The sequence below is a fragment of the Macaca thibetana genome, chromosome X (assembly GCF_024542745.1).
Source record: "Macaca thibetana thibetana isolate TM-01 chromosome X, ASM2454274v1, whole genome shotgun sequence".
Taxonomy (NCBI): Eukaryota; Metazoa; Chordata; class Mammalia; order Primates; family Cercopithecidae; genus Macaca; species Macaca thibetana.
The window spans coordinates 9,683,332-9,705,435 of record NC_065598.1 but is presented as its reverse complement, the minus strand read 5'-3'; the positions used below and the strand labels follow the sequence as shown (position 1 = coordinate 9,705,435).

General features: G+C 42.1%; 1 protein-coding gene across 2 annotated transcripts in view; it reads right to left on the bottom strand.

Annotated features, from left to right (window-relative positions):
• Positions 1–246: 246 nt before the first annotated feature.
• Positions 247–22,104, bottom strand: part of CLCN4 (chloride voltage-gated channel 4) — a 508,359-nt gene continuing 486,501 nt past the window's right edge. For both annotated transcript variants that reach the window (XM_050776582.1, XM_050776580.1), the window contains exons 12-13: positions 17,095–17,311; positions 247–4,405 (exon numbers count right to left, since the gene is read on the bottom strand). In XM_050776582.1, coding sequence (XP_050632539.1) covers positions 4,315–4,405; positions 17,095–17,311 — 308 coding nt within the window. In that variant the 3' untranslated portion in view covers positions 247–4,314. The remainder of the gene's footprint in view (positions 4,406–17,094; positions 17,312–22,104) is intronic.

Genomic DNA, 22,104 nt, shown 5'->3' with positions numbered 1-22,104 from the left:
GAGGACAGTGTTCCTACCCAATCCCTGGAAACTGATAGCCTCAGTCTGAATTTTCATTTGGTCGTCGCCCACCCAGCCAAGAACAAGGAATTTTAAAGCTGACCTAATGGACTTCACAATCTGTATACCAGTCTTAAGATGGGTCTTTAACTTTACTGGATAGTTCTACCAAGTCATGGGGACCAGGTTTCCGGAGGTTCTACTGTGTAGAAACACACTGTGAAATCAGTATCTCTTCCATTTACAACATGTTTGTTGCGGATTCTGTGCTTATTTTATTTTTAAAAATAGAGTTCAAACATTTAATATTTAATAAGGTGCCAACATTTACACAGAGTGTTACAATAAAAAAAACCCAACACGTTGCTATGTGGTCGTTCCAATACCAAATGTGAATATATCTCATCAAAGTCACCCGGAGGCTCATTCCCAGCACCTCTAGGATAGCAAATAAATAGTTATTACCGCGACGGTGAAAATAGGGTCTGCTTAATGTTTCTCAAGTCAGATATACAGGCTCTCTCCTCATGTAAATAATTTCAAAGGCTAGAAGCTTAGTCTGATAGAACACTGCCCATACAAAATTAAAATGAAAGCATAATATTACAATTATGTGGTAATTCAATAGTTCTCCTTGGGTTTCTCATCTTTTCCAGCTCAGCATCTAATAATGAATACTAAGTAGAATTCGCACATGTTGGTAATTTAAAGTAATCAGTTCTCACCTAAGTGACACAAACTGCTCTAAAATTTTCCATTTCTGTGACTTATTAGTCTCAAAATCTATCTATTTACACATCTCCTTTGTAAGGTCTTTGGGAAAGACTGAACAAAGAACTGAGATTATCCGGTTCCAAGTAACAGTAAGCACTGAATATTGAATGACTTCGACTTCTAGCACATTCTGCCTTTCCCTAAAAGCCACATGAGCATCTGCAATCCCAGGGGATGCACTAAAAACCACTTAGAAGAAACACACATGTCACTTCCAGGGTGCCCTTATTTGGTGCTTTTGTACAACACATTTCCTCAGTGAGAGCAAGAAACACGTGATGTGTGTCATGAAACAGCTCCTTTCCCATGATGTGTTGATGGTTTTTTATGTAAACCTGATTCGGAAGGAATCCAGAAAGTTCCACAAATATCTAAAGCCTTTGGTTCTGGAAGAGGAAAAAAAAACATTATTCTGAAAGATGCTTATTTCACCTCCACGTCCCCGTGCTGTTCATCAGATCACCAGATAAAGTGGATAGAAGTTCTGCATTTGGAAAGAGCAAATACCCTCGGGATCCCTACCCAACTACATTTACAAGAGACAGTGCATGGCAGCATGTTCCCCATGGGGTTTGTCTGAGCCCCCAGGCCCCTGGGCAAGTGGACCACATGACTGAGTTAGGACTCCACAGAAGGAAGACAGTTTGCTGTGGTAGTCCCCACCGCAGACTCCTCATCCTTGACCTTAGTCCACCTGTCCAACTTTGACCTTCTATTGAGGAGAGCCTGAACCCCCCAATAAATCAGAGGATCAACTTACAAAAGAAAATAAGACTGGGTTGTTTCAGTTAAGTAACTCTTCCAACTGTTTGCCATGAATTTGCAGATATCTCTACTCTAAGCACTGGGGAGGACACAAATCCTAAGGTCCCCCTCAGTGACCTTGGCCTGGAAGCATATTTTCCCTTCATTCCCCTCCATGGCCTCAGCCAGATTAGAAAGAAATGCTGTGGTTTCACTGACCTTTGGCTATCTTTTCACTGTTTCATGTTCCCTTTTGAAGCTGCTCGTTTCAGCTAAAAGGACCTCCTGGATTCTATAAAGCCAGGCTATAACTAATACTCTTTCCCAGCACACACTGGCTCTGAGGAGACCACAGGAGAATAAGAGGGGAACTACATGAAGTGGTCATTAAGACTTTTTAGGATTTAAAGCCCAGGAGAATCCAACTTCACTTGTAAATGTTCCATAGAAACCACAACACCAACACTAACATTAAGACCTGTTACTTGAGGCTTACGTACTATAAATATGACAATGAATTTTATTCTTTTATAGGACCAAGGATTAAATTCTCTACTATTGACTGGATATTGTCACACTGAGGTGGCTACTTGTTATTTTGGAAGGAAGGGGTCAATGAATTACACAAATTTTCTTAGTGTGTCAGCATGATCTGACTTAAAAATGTCTTAACCCAGAGAAAATATATATTTTGCACATTAATCAGAAGTTTCATAGAAACCCATTTGTAGCTAGGTTTTTGTCCAACATGAAAATTCTTATTAGAGCTAAGAGATTATGGATTTGGGCTGGGAATTCTAGGTCAAATCTGAGAGAAGGGGTGGGGAACAGGAAGGTTAGAAGAGCATTCACAGGGGTTTGGCAAGAATGAAAACAGGAAGGGCAATGACAAGGACATGATGACGGCATCCAATACAGCAAACTTCCCCTCCTGAAGACCAACACTCTTCCTTAATAAGATAATATGAATTTCGTTCAGAGAGTAATGTGACTAGCTCAATATTTTCCTTCCCACACTAGTGTGTGGCTAGGGGGAGCCACGTGACAAACTTCCAGTCAATGCATACAAGCTGAGCATCTCTGGGGAAGCTTTGCTTTCCTGATAGACATTGTACCTAGTTGCTTGCCTCTCCCTTCCTTCCTCTTCCCACTTAGAAAGCAGGCATGATACCTGACAGTGCAGGAACCATCTTGCAACTCTGAGGCAATAAGCCAGAGGACAAAAGGTGAAAATGGTGAAAAAGAAATAGCAACTGGATGGGGATCCCAATGATATTATGGGGACAGTCCTGGAGTACCCCCTTCTCAGGGTTCTTATTCAGCCCTTCAGCGTTTGCTGGGTTTTCTGTTATTTGCAGCCAAATACACACCTAAGTGATGCAGCACTATCCAGTGACAATGAGATTGAAAAGGATGAGGGGCACTTAGTGAAAAGGAAGGGACAAAGACTAAAGAGAAAGGGCAAGTGGGATAATCTTACTTACACAGATCATATGGTGGACCTAATACATAGCTTAATTCCTTCCCGCAGAAAAGACAAAAATCCTGACTAAAAGAGTAAATGTGTCGTTAAGTTCAAATACAAAGATGCCCAGTGCTCAAATTGGCTGTATAAAATTTAATGCTGTCCTCCTGCGTTGTGATTGCTAGTATGAAGTGCATGCTTATACATTAAAACTGGACGTTTTGCATCCTACAGAGAAGATAATGGAACAGATTTAGAATCAATTTAGTATTTCTCTTGCAATCCATTTGGAGGGATTCCAACTGAGCACTCGTATGCCTCATCCTCTCCACAGCCGCATCTGATAAGACCTGAGAGGAAAAATAAGTAGTAACATTGGGTAGCCTGTTTGGACTCTTGCATATGCTACTTGGAAATGAAACCACGCTTATGGCAGGCTGGGGGCATACCGGCTATGGCCCATGGAAGTGCTGAGCTGATCAATATTGAATGCATGGGCAAAAGCAATAAATAAATGAAGCAAATGCAATGCGGATGCAAATCAATGATCGGGTGAGTATATCCTCAAAATAAGGATGTGTCCCTTTGTATGGGAGGAGACACAGCACAGTACTATATGCTCCAATAGTTCATCATGCAGTCCCAGGATGCCAGTCTTGCATAGAGAAATGATTTCTTCACACTCATCATGGCAGGCGCCCCTGATGTTGGTTCAGAAACTGATGGATAAGCCAGATAACAGGCTGAGAACAGGAGCAAGAAACGGGATGGTCGTGAGTGGATCCACTGGCATACTTGCAGCTTTCACTGTGTTCAAATTTAATTTCTTTCTTTTTCAACAAAGTAAGTGCAAATGTCTTTAGTATGATTCAGTAACATAGCAGCAAAACTTCAAGAACCAATAAATAATGACACTGACATGCCGATACCCCTTTGTCTTTTGGACTCAACACTTCACGTGTGTTCATAAGTTACAAACATCAGCCTTGAGCAGAAGGGGTAAAAGTTTCTTGAGTCAGCATTCATGCTCCACATACTTGTACAGATCACATCATTTACATCATTTACCCACCCACATGCTCCCACAGCAGCAGCAAACTCATTAGGAAACACAGCTTGAAACTCGTACGGGGTTAAAGCTATAAAATGCCTACTCATTGATGTTTTCGTTTTTGTTTTTAAAGGTTTCATCCTTCTTCCCCGCCTTTCAAATAAAGCTTTTGTTTCCGCTGTCCCCAATGCATGATCTTTCATTGGGATAATAACATATCATTTATTTCTTTTTAAATGACACAGTCAGTGTTTTTCTGAAAATAATTGCCACCTTGTTGCTAATTAAACATGATGGATTCGGGGTCCTGGTTTGCCATCTGGGCCATATGTCTCAGAACATCCTTTTTTGTGATGATGCCAAGAAGTCTCCTGGAGAAGAAACAAATAGAGAAAAGAGGTCAGCCTTGCAACAATGACTCATCCCTCTCCCTAAACCCCAGTGCCTTTTCCATGTGGACACAGAGACAGACAACATTTCCCAGCCTCCCTTGTGGTTAGGCAGAGCCAATGGAGGGAGCACTGGCCAATGCCTATGGGTGGAGGTGACAGATGCTGCTCCCAGGTCTCCTGTGCATTTCTCCCCCCTCTCTCTTCTCATCTGGCAGCCAGAGGCACAGGAGCCAGTAAAGGGCTCTGAGGATTGACTTAGGAGCCACCAGATTCAAAGACCTAGGTCCAGAGCCCACCTGCAATCCACACTGGATGTAACATGTGAGAAAAATAAACCTTTATTGCATTAGGTCACAGAGATTGCAAGCTTGTTTATTAAGGCAGTAAACCTATGATGACTGCTATATCCTCTTAAATTTCAAGACTATAATCAATTTTAAAAGGGTTTATGAACGGCATTGTCAAAACTTGACCACACCACAGGAATTCCAAGTATAAGGTATTTTAAGTAAAAGAAATTTTAAGTACAAGATAAAAAGTGATTCTATTTGTAATTCTATCTTACTGGGAGGATAAAGTTTGACATTTATCTCTGACTACATATGTAAATTGCCTCCTCTTCCAAAATTCCATTGCTTTCAACTTATAAAAAGAATGCCACTTCCCAGAGTCCATTGTATGGGACCACCAAGACTGTATATCACACAATGCCAAGGAGCACTGCTCACAAACACTGCAGTGGAAATTGTGCCCTCTGGAGTATACAGTGCACATTTGCACAACCATTCATAGCAAGCCTTGCTTCATTATTTTACTAAATGATGACCTGCAGGAACACATCATGCCCCTTGGGTAAAATGAAAAGTCTGAGAGAAGGAGAAGTGAACAACTTCTTTGGAAAAAAAGAAATTCCATTGCCACATAAGTCTGCAAAATAGTACTCACTGTATCTCCACTGTACGCCCCAAAAAAGGGGTATGGGGAAGCAAACTCTGGTAGTCTCACACTAAAATACTGTATAGTATTAAACCCATTAAAATAATGGGTTTCTACTCTGTGTAGTATGATAATATTAAAAAAAACAGAAAACATAATTGTAATATACTGTCATTTATTTAATTAAGGCAAAATTAGTCAAATTTATCTCTTAGTGAATATGAAAAGGGGATGTAAGTATTCTAAGCAGTATTCAAATCAGTTACACCTGGTGAAATAGACGCTGATTAGTGAAACTGTCAGGCCAGAATTCTGACTTTTTTGACTCTGACTACACTGGACCTTAAACAGTCTTGGAAAAGGTATCCGTTTCTTGTGTTGGTTTCCCCATCTATCACACTGAGGGAGACAGCAGATAAGGCCCCTTCCCCTCCAACTCACAGCAACATCTTTAGGAAAGAGTAAAATAGTGAGAGAGCATGCTAAGCAAACAGAATAATGACAATATAAATTACAAAAACATTAAAAGAATATGTCATGACCCTACAGTGATTGTTTTTCTTAAATGGGGAGGAGTACTTGATAAACGCAGGAAGCAGGACAGAATTTGACAATTAATACTTTGCAGCCCCCAATGTAATAATTAGCTTAACCAATAATTATTAATGGATACCAAAATTATTGGGTGAATGGTTGCTGGAAAACAGAAAATTCACATGGTCTCAAAGTACTTTTCTACAGATTATGAACAAAGAGAAAAATGTCACTTTACAATGGAGGGTTCTGGTCATCACCACCTCATCCAAGCAATGGAGCTTATCATCAACAAAGTCAGAAAAGCAGACTCTATAACATTACCTATGTTGGAATGCTGCCAAAAACTACTTAAGCCAAATTGAATCATGAGGAAATAATCAGACCCAGAATGTGAGACTACTGGTCTGGACTCTTCAAAGGAAATCTTTGCATGTAACAAACCTGCACATGTACCTCTTGTATCTAAAATAAAAGTTGGAATTATTTTTTAAAATCTCTGTCATTAAAAAAAACAAAACAAGGCAGGGAACTGTTCTAGACAAGAGACTAAAAAAGCAAAACAATGCAATGCACAAACTTTGATGGAATTCTGAGTTGACATTTGAATGAATATCAACTGGATATTGGATGATATATTGAGTTACTGTTAATTTTACATCATTATGGTTTGGTAGTTATGTAAAGAAAATGTCTTAGAAGATGTCTGCTTCATTCATAATTGCCAAAACCTGGAAGCAACCAACATGTTATTTAGTAGGTGACTGGATAAACTGAACTGTAGCATATCCAGACAATGGATATTCTTCAGCAATAAAAACAAAAGTGCTATCAAGTCATCAAAAGACCTGGAGGAAAATCAAAACGTGTATTGCTGAATGAAAGAAGCCAGTCTGAAAAGGCTACATACTGAATGATTCCAACTACATAATACACAACATTCTGGAAAAGGATGGAGACTATGGAGACAGTAAAAAGATCAGTGGTTGTCAGGGTTTGGGGGTGGAAGAGAGGGATAAATAGGCAGAGCACAGGGGATTTTTAGGGCAGTGAAACTACTCTGTATCATCCTGTAATGGTGGATACATGATATTATATATTTGCCAAAATCCACAGAAATATATGACACAGAGTACACTCTAAAGTAAATTATGGATGTTAGTTAATAATAATGTATTGATATTGGTTCATCAATTACAACAAATACAACAGTAATGCAAGATATTGACAATAGTGGAAACTGAGGGGGGAGAAGGGGATATATGGGAACTCTGCACTTTTTGCTCAATTGTTCTGTAAACCTAAATGTTGTTATAATCCTGAAACAAGACCTACCTAAAGGAAACAAATGTTAGTACTCTTCTTTGCAGTGAGATGCTGAGTTCTCCTGGGAAAACCCATCTGTGAACATGAACACAGTTGATAGATTCAAGGTCCAACAAGGGCTCTGGTCTCACACAGGAAGGTTGCTGGGTCCAGCTGGCAGAGCATGAAAACATTTCTTTCCATTCTGAATTGTCTTAGTTGCTTCGGGCTCAACTGTCATAACGAGGGCCCATTGCAATCAATCAACCAGAGATACACATTTTCTCAAGGGCACTGTTACCCAATACTTTGCCAAATCACCCTGCTTCTACGGTTGCAAAAGCTTTAGTGGGCCCCGGTCTCATCAGAGTTGCCCTTTTGCTTTGGCAGCTGTGTATTTCTGCTGAGAAGAGCAGTCCAGGCCTCCAGACCTGAGGCATGTCAGAGCCTTAGAGGCCCACATAAGAAATAAAGGTTTCCCAATCAACAAAGTGAAGAGACAACCCACAGAATGGGAGAAAACACTAGCAAACTACCCATCTGACAAGGGATTAATAACCAGAATGTATAAGGAGCTCAAATAACTCTATAGGTAAAAATCTAATAATCTGATCAAAAAAACGGGCAAAATATTTGGATAGACATTTCTCAAAAGACATACAAATAGCAAACAGGCATATGAAAAGAGTACAGTTGGATAGTTTGTAACACAAAGGGCAAATGCTTGAGGTGATGGATACCCCATTCTCTATGATGTGATTATTATACATTGCATGCCTGTAACAAAACATCTCATGTATTCCATAAATATACACATCTACTATGTACCCACAAAAATTTAAGTAAATGTTTTTAAACACGGTTTCCTCCCAGGGTCAGGTAAATTTTGTTCTAGCTCTGATGATTCTAATTAATTTCAAGAGAGCCATGATAGTTAGGAAAGGTGGCTTTGTTACTGGGAAGGGCCTCTATTTATAGGCAGATAAGAGTCCCCAGTGAGGCCCCTTCCCATGCAGTAGCAGTGAAATGAGTCCCAAGCTGGGCCCATAGGACTCCTTCCACCCATCCAGTCCTCCACCTGGGAAGGCTTTACGCAGGGTTTCTCCACCTTGGCACTAGTGACATTTAGGCTGGCTAATTATTTGTTGCAGAGAGGCCATTCTGTGCACTGTATAACATATAGCAGCATCCTGGGCCTCTACCCACTAGATGCAGCAGCATCCCCATCCCCCATCATGACAACCAAAATGTCTCCAGACAATGCCAAATGTCTCCTGTGGAGGGGGGACAGGATTGCCCCTGGTTGAGAACCACCATCCAGATTAAAAAGTACTAAAATAGTTCCACACCAGTTGGTTTATAGCCACTGAGCTAGACACCCTGGGATGTCCCCTGCCAACCTCATACCTTATAGAACTACAGCGAACTCCCCACAATTCATAACAAATGAGTTCATCATCTGGCACCAGCTCTTAAATACTTTCACTGTTACTCCCAGCCAGGAGCTTTCAGACACAAATAGACCTCTGTGGGTGAATCTATAATATACCATAAACATAGGACACGGAATCCCGTTACCTGGCCCCATATCCTCAGTATTTTACTGAACAGGTATCCCAAAATGCAGCCATTCCAGGAATCTGGATACTTAAGGATGCTGCCACATATCTTCCCATCATGCCCAGGTCTACTCCCCACTGTTGTTGGTCCCAGAGGGTGCTGTATGGAGGGGATTGATGTCCTCAAGGGTTAGGGTCAGTTGGCAGGGCTCTCCATCAAAGGTCCTCCCAGCACCTGGCAGCTGATTGTGCCTCAGGAGATAGGAGACCTGTAAGAACCCAGATGAGACTGGCTCTGCAACCAATTCCCTTTAACCTTGAGCAGTGTTTTGCTTCTTAGAGTCTCACCTCCTCATCTGAAAACTAAAGGGAATGGGGGAGGGGGGAGGAGGGGATGGAGGATGGTTAATGGGTACAAAAGATAGTTTAAAAGAATGAATACAATCTAGTATTTGACAGTGCAACAGGGTGACTACAATCAATAATTTAACTGTCCATTTAAAAATAACTAAAAGAATTGGAACGTTTGTAACCCAAAGGATAAATGCTTGAGGTGATTGAGACTCCATTTACCCTGATATGATTATTATGCATTACATGCCTGTATCAAAATATACCATATACCCATAAATATATACACCTATGTACCCACAAAAATTAAAAATAATTTTTAAAAAAGAAAAAAAGGGAAACCAAATGTCCATCAACTAATGAATTGATCAGCAAAATGTGGTCTATCCACACAATGCAAGATGATTCAGCCCTAACAAGGAAAGAAGTATGGAAACATCTTCAGTGTGGACGAACCTTGAAAACATGATGCTCTTTGGGAGACCGAGATGGGCGGATCACGAGGTCAGGAGATCGAGATCATCCTGGCTAACACAGTGAAACCCCACCTCTAGTAAAAATACAAAAAAATTAGCCGGGCATAGTGGTGGGCGCCTGTAGTCCCAGCTACTCGGGAGGCTGAGGCAGGAGAATGGTGTGAACCCGGGAGGTGGAGCTTGCAGTGAGCCGAGATCACGCCACTGCACTCCAGCCTGGGCAACAGAGCGAGACTCCATCTCAAAAAAAAAAAAAAAAGAAAGAAGGCATGATGCTCAGTGAAAGAAGCCAAACACAAAAGGCCACATAGTGCATGATTGTATTGACATGAAATGTCCAGAATAGGCAAGTCCACAGAGACAGAAAGAAGTAGAGTAGTGGTTGCCAAGGGCTGTGGTATAGGAGGTAACAGCTAAGGGGTGTGGGGTTTCTTTTGGGGGTGATGAAAATGATCTAAAATTGTGGTGATGAATGCATAACCCATTTTCTACTAAAAACCACTGAATCATGCATTGTAAATGGGTGAATTGTACAATATGTTAAATAGGAGTGGTGAGAGAGGGCATCCTTGTTTTGTGCTGGTTTTCAAGGGGAATGCTTCCAGGTTTTGCCCACTCAGTATGATATTGGCTGTGGGTTTGTCATAAATGACTCTTATTATTTTGAGGTATGCTCCATCAATACCTACTTAATTGAGAGTTTTTAACATGAAGGGATGTTATTTTTATCTAAGGCCTTTTCTTCATCTATTGAGATAATCATGTGGTTTTTGTCTTTCATTCTGTTTGCGTGATGAATTACATTTATTGATTTGTGTATGTTGAACCAGCCTTGCATCCCAGGGATGAAGCTGACTAGATCGTGGTGAATAAGCCTTTTGATATACCGCCAGGTTCAGTTTGCCAGTATTTTTTTTTTAATTGAGGATTTTTGCATCAATGTTCATTAGGGATATTGGCCCGAAGTTTTCTTTTTTTGTTGTATCTCTGCCAGGTTTTGGCATCAGGATGATGCTGGCCTCATAAAATGGGTTGGGGAAGAGTACCTCCTTTTCAATTGTTTGGAATACTTTCTGAAGAAATGGTACCAGTTCCTCTTTGTACCTCTGGTACGAAGAATTCAGCTGTAAATCTGTCTGGTCCTGGGATTTTTTTGGTTGGTAGGCTATTTATCACTTCCTCAATTTCAGAATTTGGTCTATTCAGGGGTTCAACTTCTTCCTGGTTCAGTCTTGGGAGGGTGTATGCATCCAGTAATTTATCTATTTCTTCTAGATTTTCTAGTTTATTTACATAGAGGTGATATAGTATTCTCTGATGGCTGTTTGTATTTCTGTGGGGTCAGTGGTGATATCCCCTGTATCATTTTTTGTTGTGTCTATTCGATTCCTCTCTCTTTTCTTCTTTATTACTCTAGCTAGCAGCCTATTTTATTAATATTTTCAAAACAACAACTCCTGGATTTGTTGGGTTTGACTTTTTGAAGGGTTTTTTGTGTCTCTGTCTCCTTCAGTTCTGCTCTGATCTTGCCTATTTCTTGTCTTCTGCTAGCTTTGGGGTTTGTCTGCTCTTGGTTCTCTAGTTCTTTTAGTTGTGATGTTAGGGTGTCGATTTGAGATCTTTCTAGCTTTTTGATGTGGGCATTTAGGGCTATAAATTTCCCTCTTAACACTGTTATAGCTGTGTCCAAGGGATTCTGGTATGTTGTCTCTTTGTTCTCATTGGTTTCAAAGAATTTCTGATTTCTGCTTTAATTTTATTATTTACCCAGGAGTCATTCAGGAGCAGGTTGTCAATTTCCATGTAGTTGTGTGGTTTTGAGTGAGTTTCTTAATCTTGAGTTCTAATTTGATTGCACTGTGGTCTGAGAGACCGCTTGTTATGATTTCAGTTGTTTTGCATTTGCTGAGAAGTGTTTTACTTCCAGTTATGTGATTGATTTTAGAGTAAGTGTCATGTGGCACCAAGAAGAATGTATATTCTGTTGTTTTTGGGTGGAGAGTCCATATAGCCTAGAAAATCCTAAGCAAAAAGAACAAAGCTGGAGGCATCATGCTACCCAACTTCAAACTATACTACATGGCCACAGTATCCAAAACACTACAGTACTGGTACATAGACCAATGGAACAGAATAGAGATCTCAAAAATAAGACCACATATCAACAACCATCTGATCTTTGACAAAGCTAACAAAACAATCAATGGGGAAAGGACTCCCTATTTAATAAATGGTGCTGGGAGAACTGGTTAGCTATATGCAGAAAATTGAAACTGAACCCCTTCCTTATACCTTATACAAAAATTAACTCAAGATAGATTAAAGACTTAAATGTAAAACCCAAAACGATAAAAAGCCTAGAAAAAAATCTAGGCAATACCATTCAGGACATAGTCACAGGCAAAGATTTCATGATGAAAACCTCAAAAGCAATTGCAACAAAAGCAAAAGTTGACAAATGGATCCTAATTAAACTAAAGAGCTTCTGCACAGAAAAAGAAACTATCGTCAGAATGAACGGACAACCTACAGAATGGGAGAAAATTTATGCAATCTATCCATCTGACAGAGGTCTAACATGCAGAATCTACAAGGAACAAATTTACAAGAAAAAAACAACCCCATCAAAAAGTGGGCAAAGGACATGAACAGACACTTCTCAAAAGAAGACATTTATATAGCCAACAAACATATCAGAAAAAGCTCCGCATCACTGATCATTAGAGAAATGCAAATCAAAACCACAATGAGATACCATCTCACATCAATCAGAATGGCAATTATTAAAGTCAAGAAAAAACAGATGCTCGTGGGAGTGTGGAGAAACAGGAATGCTTTTACACTGTTGGTGGGAATGTAAATTAGTTCAACCATTATGGATGACAGTGTGGTGATTCCTCAAAGACCTAGAACCAGAAATACCATTTGACCCAGTAATCCCATTACTGAGCATATACCCAAAAGAATATAAAGCATTCTATTATAAAGATACATGCACACGTACGTTCACTGCAGCACCATTCACAATAGCAAAGACATGGAACCAACCCAAATGCTCACCAGTGATAGACTGGCTAAAGAAAACATGGCACATATATACCATGGAATACTATGCAGCCATAAAAAGGAATGAGATCATGTCCTTTGCAGGGACATGGATGGAGCTGGAAGCCATTATCCTCAACAAACTAACACAGGAACAGAAAACCAAACACTGTATGTTCTCACTTATAAGTGGGAGCCGAACAATGAGAACACATGGACACGGGGAGGGGAACAACACACACTGGGGCCTGTCGTGGGTTGGGGAGGGAGAGCATCAGGATAAATAGCTAATGCATGTGGGGCTACCTACCTAGGTGATGGGTTGGTAGGTGCAGGAAACCACCATGGCACACGTTTACCTATGTAGCAAGACTTCACTTCCTGCACATGTATCCCAGAACTTTAAATTAAATTTAAAAAAAAAAAAAAAAAAACAGAACAGTCCCCACTGGAGAGCCTGCCTTGGGTAGCACCACTTAAACTGGATTATGTCCATGTTCCTTAGTAGATAACAAGCTTTTAAAACAACAACAACAACAACAACAAAAACACTTTTTGTGCCCCCTACAGTTCCCAGCTAAAATAGATGCTCAATATAATGTTGAATAAACCAATGTTGCTTTGAAAAAAATAAGACTTGTTAGTGTTTGCAAAGTGATAACTATAACACACACATACGTACATACACACACACACACACACACACACACACACATACACGGAACCCTCCCATATCTACAAAACCTGGTTTTTGTTTCCCTATCTTCACCCTGGAGACAGTATCAAAAGATCAAGTATTTGCATTCTGAAAACCTCCTTTTAAAGCTCTGTGACTGTAATGTCTAAAAGTTCAGTTGATTATAACAGCGCTAGGGAAATATGAATTCAGGAGCTGCCTTGGGTTCGTGCATAAATTGTGCCCTGGCCTGTGATGATAATTATCACAAAAGAAGAAAGCCGAACATCAACCCAGAAGGAGGTAACATCAAATCCAGCAGGCTTCGTTAGTGGCATGAAATGTCCTATTTGATTTAAATCAAGTGTTTGAACTTCTAGCCCCTTTGGGTAGTAGTTCAAGCAAATTCAGTGAATTATAAACTACCAGATCTATGACCAAGGACATAATTCAGATTCGAGCAGCTGGGCTCTTCTGTGAAAGCTACCCTGTCCAAGCCCCTGTGGACCACCTAGCAGGGCTTGGGGAAAATCTGACACCGCCTCCCTTACTCACTTTTCCTTTCTAGAACTTTCATAGGGAAAATCTCACCCAAATTCATTCTTAGCAACTGGAGGCTTCCTAGATTGTCGCATTCTGATTCCTGGTCCAGTTTTATGATGCCCCTTGAACCCCAGACCTGAGAAATGCTGCAGGTGATCCAGGCCAGTGGTGGAGCTCAGGCTCGTGGCCATCCCGAGCAGGGAAGGCACAGGGTGGCCGAGCACATCAAACATGAGAGCTGGCCAGAGACGTGCCTGACCTGGCAAGAAGCCCAAGGAGATGAAAGGCCCCGCAGACAAGGATCCCTTGCCAGCACTAACGCAGCAGCATCTGTGTTTGTTTAAAAGATGTAGAGTGAGAGAGAGTGCAATTTTGCTTTCTTGAAGCACATTCGGGGCCAATTTCGGCACCCAGATCTTCACGGGAAGACCTCATGGGGCTCTGTGAGGCGTGAGTGGGCATTAAGGGCAGAGTTTCCTGACTGAACTGAAATTCCAATGATAACTGACATTGGATTATTGTTTTAAAGGAAAGGAGAAACTGCTACACACTTGAGACAGCATGGCCAATCACAGTGGTATTTATACCAAGTATAATACTGGAAACTCAAGTGTATCAATCGACTTTAGTGGTTCTCAAGGTGGGGTCCCCAGACTGGCAGAAGCAGCATCACCTGGGAGCTTGTCAGGAGTGCACATTCTTGGGCCTCACCCTAGACCTCCAGGGATCAGTACTTCTGTGGCAGGGCCCAGAAATCTGGATTTAACCTGGAGGTTTAATCCTCCAGGGCATTTTGATCCACACTCAAGTTTGAAAAACCACTTGAGCTCCTTTAAAATTCATCAGCAGAAATGATCCCTAGCCTTGTCAAACACAAGGACTCATTTATTTTTCCCTATTGATTGCACCTCCCACATGCAAGACACTGCTCTCTCTGTAGTCAGAGCTAAGGAGGACGCTCACTCTGCTGGCCAGGAGTTCTCTGGGTAAATTTGCAAATTGCAGAGCCTGTCCCCCCATGTGCTTGCTACCAGGACAGCAGGAAGAAAGCAGAATGAATAGGATTGCTCATTTAGCTATACAGGGACATCCAGTCCAAGGTGACTCAACTGCACAACTAGTGACATTTTGGGCCAGATGTTTTATTGTGGAGCTGTCCTGTTCACTGTAGGATGTTTAGCAGCATCCCTGATCTCTACTCACTAGATGCCAAATAGCATCCCTCCCTCCAGTCATGACACCCCAAATTGTCTGCAGACATTGCCCAATGTCCCTGAGAGGTAAAATCATTCCAGTTGAGAACTGCTGTGTTACAGTGTGCCGGCTCTGGAAATATAAGCTATATTAGATAGTTGAGCCTCTGGAATCTATAAAGGCCTAAACTTTATTAGGTACCAATGTCTCCAGAACCCATTCCCTGCCTCCTACTCCCAGCCCATAAAGGAATAAAATGGGCAGATATAACCCTAGGTTCCAGGCTACCCTGACCAAGCCAACCCCTTCCCTTATACAAGCTTCTCATACCATGGAACTTGGGACACTCAGAGGCCAAGGAATGGCCTTTAAGGAAGTGCACCTCTGGTGCTACTACAGTGGACCCTCAATCGTTGCATTGTTGGTTTCCTGATTTGTGACAACACAAAACAAAAGAGGCAGCAGGGACAATGCCATGGGGTCATGAAATCTCTCCATTCTCCAATCATGTTTATTTCAAAAACAAAGTTGTTTCAAACAAATTGATATATTAGGAACAATCTGAGCATAATATGGATTTTACCTTTGCTTATGTGTGATTTCATCCATGAGAAACTCTAGGCAAATGCAGAGAACTGTACCCAGCTGAACCCAGTGAGATCAGCATACACAAAATGCACGTGCCCAGCCCCCAAACATCCACAAGCAACCTCAGTTCACGCATGTGTGAGGAGCCATGCCCATCCACACCTGCTGTGACCACTTCCCCTTGAGTTCAGGTTCTCCTCCTTCCACCCCTTCCCAGTAATTCATAAGTGTCAGAGCTTGTGAAACCCACCCCGCAGCCAACTTCAGGCCTTTTTAAGATGAAGTGACATATTTCTGTTGTATCCCTGTATTTCTTTTTTTTTTTTTTTTTTTTTTTTTTGAGACGGAGTCTCGCTCTGTCGCCCAGGCTGGAGTGCAGTGGTGCAATCTCGGCTCACCGCAAGCTCCACGTCCTGGGTTCATGCCATTCTTCTGCCTCAGCCTCCCGAGTAGCTGGGACTACAGGTGCCCGCCACCATGCCCAGCTATTTTTTTGTATTTTTAGTAGAGACAGGGTTTCACTGTGTTAGCCAGGATGGTCTCAATCTCCCGACCTCGTGATCCACCTGCCCCGGCCTCCCAAAGTGCTGGGATTACAGGCGTGAGCCACCGCGCCCGGCAATATCCCTGTATTTCTTAACCATTTAACTAATGTGTAACATGGTACTACCACTCTTCTTTTTACAAGACAGGGTCTCGCTCTGTTGCTGAGGCTGGAGTGCAGTGGTGCAATCCTAGGACACTGCAGCCTTGGAGGTCTGGGCTCAAGTGATCCTCCTGCCTCAGCCTCCCGAGTTACTGGGACTATGAGCACACCTGGCTGATCTTATAAAAATGTATTTGTAGAGATAAGGTCTTGCCACTCAGGCTGGTCTCGAACTCCTGGGCTCAAGTGATCCTCTGCCTCAGACTCCCGAAGTGCTGAGATTACAGGCACGAGCCATTCATGGCACCTGGCTTGGTACTACCATTCTTATTACATTCTCACCTCTTTTATGTCATGTATCACTGATGAAGTTTTTGACTGTTGTGTACCTAACCCCATTTTTCCCAGAAGTCCTGTGGTTTGCATGGATCACTTTTTGCATAGTGCTGTGATTTTGAGGACCGCATATATCATGTTATAGCAGAATCTCCTCCCTAAGCCAAGTGTCACATGTGGCGGGGGGTAGAAAAGCAACGCCAAGCCCTTCTCCTGTGGCTCTGCCCCTTTTTACTCAACCTCCCTCAGCCCAGGCAGCAGTCCAAACTGGACCGCCCCCTTCCCTGGCTACACTGCTGCCCAGCCCTAAGTCCCAAGCCCCCTGTACATTTCCTTCTCAGCACATTCACCACAGCTTACTGCCATTCTCTTTGAAGGACTGTTCCACCCTGTGGCCCTCCACATCCTTCAGGGCTGAGACCATGTCTCACTCATCTTTTTCTCCCTAGGTCATTCTGGCCACATGTCCGGCTACTCACCCACTCCGCGTCACCAGGCACTGCCGGAGCCCCAGTTTCCGGAAGATATCCACCACTGTTTCCATTGGGGTATGGTCTGTGACTGTAAATGGGCTGAGGTTCAGGATGCGCCTCAGCTTCAGGGGATGTGGGCTGTTGGCCGGCAGCTCGGGGGGTTCCTCCGTGAAGTACATGATGGAATTGCTCACAATGCCCTCCTGCCTCTGTCTGGCGTTCTCTAGAATGGGGTGAGCAGGAACAATAAGCCACACAAAAATCCCTTGCTGAGCAACTCCCCATCCCACACTCACACACAGCATCTAGAATCCCACAGAAAAGAGGTTCGGAGGATGAACCACACATTCTTAATAAGGGGCTTTAGCCAAACATCTGTGGAATTGGCATCTCTCTGCAGCTAATGCTGTGTGAGGGTCCCCTGCTGTGACCGGATCATTTGTTGCCAAAGTCTGGCAATATGGGCCTGACCCAGATGGCCCCTTTGGGGACATTCACTGCTTCCCCCCAGACTCCAGGCACCCCAAACAGCCCAGGGCCCTCCATTCTGGCTTTCCTTATGCTCCTTCACCTCATCATGGGCTGAAGTTTGACGTGACAAGAAACTTACTTAGCTGCCCGATGACCTTAATACATTGTTTTTCTTTTTACGAACTAACTTATAACTGGCCCAAATGGCATTATGAATCCTGGGAGGAACAAGAAATCAATACGGCCAGCCCAGGCTCACAGCCCAGAAATGCAGCTCAATCCCAAATGCGACCCTTGGGTCCAAAGAAACAACCCCAGAAAAGCTGCATCCCCCCACCCCCCCACCACCCTTTGGATCTCCTGTCTTAAAAATGGGCCATTTTGTGGATCTCTCAAAGAAAGATAGTAAAACTGTTATGGTAGCAATTAGCCTATTTCTGTCTGTAGAAAAAGCCATGTGAAAGAAAGTTGAAGAAAAGTAGGGTAACAGGAACTCATTAGAAATACAGCTTAACGCGGTGCTAGAAACCCAGGCTATTTTAAGTCACACATGAAATAAATCCATTGGTCTCAAGATATTTCTCCAAGGCGATTTTCCTTCTGTTGGAATTTTAATCTTTCTTTTGGTTCATGGGAAAAGGTTAGGGAAAATGTACAGCAAGGCTTGCTTTAAAATGGATCCTGGTTTCCATAATACATTTCTTGCCTTCTCAAAGACTACTACTCACCTATATTGTTCTTTCAAAAATAAAATTCTAACTGCCTCCTCTAAGGCCATTTAGTGCAATAGAGTACTCTAATGGAAAACTGGCAGCATTTGGGGTCAGGCTGAGTCTGAAAAAGGGTCTCTGTTTAAAAGAGGAACAGAGGGCCTGCTGGGCAAATGCCTTCACATTATATGGGTCAGGTTAAATCAAGTTACATCAAATGGGGTATGATTCTGCCACAAATACCAGACGACTTTGATGCACAACATGTTTTCAAACGTAGACTGTTTGATATATACTACGTACTTCTCTCCTAAACCAAGATGTTTCTGTCCTTACCCACTAAGACAGGGAGGCAACTGGCAACACATACTTATTTGCTCATTTCCATAGACCAGCCGATTCTCTTAAAGTCCCACTAACAGGATTTCCATCAATTTCAACCACTGAGTGAATGTCAGGATTGGATCAAGCCGCAAACCCCAATCAAGAGTTGATGACACGGATTTACTGAACCCCTTCTTAAACCAAATACAATTTAATAAATGGTTCATCCACTTGCTACAATAAAATAAATAACATGCTTATATCTCCTTTGAACCTACTGATTGGGTTAGAAGCCCTGATTCTAACAGCTACTAGCTCAATGAACTCTTACTCACCAGTGCACTCCCAGTGCCTGGACAATGCCTAGCACATAGTAGACACAAAACAGATATTTGTCAAATGCACATATGAATGAATGAATGAATGAATGAGTAGGTCTACTAAATGTCAGTGTATCTGGTTCTGCTTGCCACATAAAACTGAACCTATCTCACATAGGAGGCATCAGGAAGGAAAGCCCACAAGGTATTTACCGCCAAGCAAAAATATAGGCATCAGCTAGAGTCAGAGCCAGAGGCCTAAGCTATACACCTTGCTATTCCCACAGTGGCGACTGCTACTCTCCTCAGAAAGGTTCTGCTAGGCCACTTTGCAACTCTATTACAGACTTACAGGAGGCTTCAAACTTTGTGGGTAGAGGTGCTAGGAACAGGCAAAAGCCTATGAATGGAAGGAGAACCAGCAAGAAAGCTCTTTGCAATTCTCTACTAAGTGAAACATCTACTCTCAGTTTGGACCAGAAATCATCAAACACCAAAATGCCTGCATGTAAGTTCACAGAGGGCAGAGGCAGTGTGCTGTCATCCCTGGACTCTGAGCTTCTAGGATGGTATCAGCACATGGTGGACACTTAAGAAATATTTCCTGTGTGAAAGGATAAACCAACTAACTCCTCACCCAAGGGATGAGCCAGTGCTACAAGAAAAGAGAACCACAGACCCCAGGAACACTTGGGAGTCTGTGTTGAAGAAGAAACCAAAACAATACAACCGAAAATGCATCTTCTTAAAAGAGCTAAAAGACAAAAAGGAAATTCACTAAATATCAATCATGTCTTCTTTGGTGATAAGAAAGTAGGTAGCTTTTTAAATGTTTCCTTTTGCTTCTGATTTCCCCAATATTTGGAGTGTGTATTATTTTCACTTTGAAAAAATGTAATAAACTTCATTTTTAAAGGTTTTAAAAATAAACTGTCTTTAAAACTGTCTTTAATGTAGGAGGTTTGCCATATATTCTACTAGAATGAGTCTCAGTGTCCACAGCTCTTGAAAAAGAATGTCCATTTTAGGCCAGGCACAGTGGCTCATGCCTGTAATCCCAGCACTTTGGGAGGCTGAGGTCGGCGGATCACTTAAGGTCAGGAGTTCGAGACCAGCCTGGTCAATATGGTGAAACTCTGTCTCTACTAAAAATACAAAAATTAGCCATGCATGGTGGCATGTGCCTGTAGTCCCATCTACTCGGGAGTCTGAGGCAACAGAATTGCTTGAATCTGGGAGGTGGATGCTGCAGTGAGCCGAGATGGCGCCACTGCACTCCAGCCTGGGAAACATCGCAAGACTTAGTCAAAAAAAAAAAAAAAAAAAAAAAGTGTACATTTTATGAGCACCTGCTAAGGTTACTCAACTTAACATTCCATTTCCTAAAAGCAATATGTTCACATGCCAGATGTAGAGATGGTAAATAATAAAGTGTGAGTAAGAGGAATTTCACAAACTATGTGATAGGCCAAGAAATTTTTCAAAATTGGAAATAATCACATATTCGTTAGGCTATTGAGTGGCTTTAAAGCAATGGTTCTCAACTGGGAGTAATTCTGCCCCCACCCTCAGGGGACATTTGGCAATATCTAAAGACATTTTTGGTTATCACAATAGGAAAGGGCAAGCGCTCCTGGCATCCAGTGGGTGGAGCCCTGGGACGCTGCTCAACACCCGAGAGTGCACAAGACAGCCCCACCACAGAGAATCATCCAGCCCCAAATGTCAGCGGTGCTGAGGAGGAGCACTCCCACGTGAATTATGTTTTCAGGGAGGTAATAGTCTATCATCCTGTTAATTTAAAATGCTTAGCCAGGCATGCTGGTGCGAGTCTGTAGTCCTAGCTTCTCTGGAGGCTGAAGCAGGAGGACTGCTTGAGCCCAGGAGGTAGAGGCTACAGTGAGCTATGATCGCGCCACTGCACTCCAGCCTGGGTGAAAGAGTGAGACCCTGTCTCAAAAAAATTTTTTTAAATGCGTCCATAAGACAGATATAATTAATGAGATAGGTTAAAATGGAAAATTGAAAGCAACCACAAAAGTAGTACAAAGATAAGATAAAAAGGTAAAGACTATACAGAAGAAAAAGCAGATTATTTTACAAGTTATTGTCTGTCCACTAAAGCATGGAGAAGTCCCTCTATGTGTGTATGTATATACATAAACATCCCCAACAGAAAGATGTAGATGACACCACTGTTCTCCATGACCTAGTCCAGTAACTAACAGCCCTCCCGGGCAGAAACCTCTTTTCTCCCTTGTCTGACAGATCTGACACTTAACTTCTTGTTCAGTGCTAGATATACACCCCTTTCTGCAACTAAGCATCTTCCACATACTGGAGAATAATTATTATTAGGTTGGTGCAAAAGTAATTGCGGTTTTTGCCATTGAAAGTAATGGCAAAAACCGCAATTACTTTTGTACCAGCCTAATAAATCATCCACCCGACCACAAAAACCTGAGAGTTTCCTTAACTCTTCCCTGAAACTCTAACTTTCCACCCTTTAATCATCTCTGCAACTCCCCGCTGAGTCCTCTTTGAACCCTACTTAACTTCAGAACTCAAGACAAGAAGCACCTGAGCCCTGCTGAGTACAGACGAGTCCTCATATTTGCAGAGCAACCAGAGGTAAAGGCCCATTTGCCAGGAACTTGGGCAAGAGTCGCATATGGCCCCATGTGCTAGTATGTGATGGTGAAGAGTCATGTTGCCCAGGTGGTGCTAACGAAGTGCTCTCTAACAAAGAAAACGCCATGCTTTGGCATTTCAAAACATAACAAAACATTTTCAGCTCCATGTGAGCAGTTGCTACAATTTTTAAACATGATATGTAAGAAAAATCCTTATTTACCTCACTTACCTTTCTTTTCTGATCCATACTATCTTGGATCTGTCTATAATCTTTGCTCCCAATTCCTCTAGGAAGTGAAATTGGCATGGAATAGTGTCTAGCTAAATGCTGTCCTATTTCTATACTCATAAAATGGCACAAGATTCCTCAAATACAGGTCATGCACCTGTATTTCTCCACCAGAGTACAGGGACTCTTCTACTTCCACAGGCCAAAAAAAACAGCTTTTCTGATTCCTCAGAGCAAAACACTCCTTCCCTTTGCACAAACCATGTAAATAGCACCTTCTATATTATTATCGGTCTGATTGAAAGCATATAGGTAGTATTTACACCGT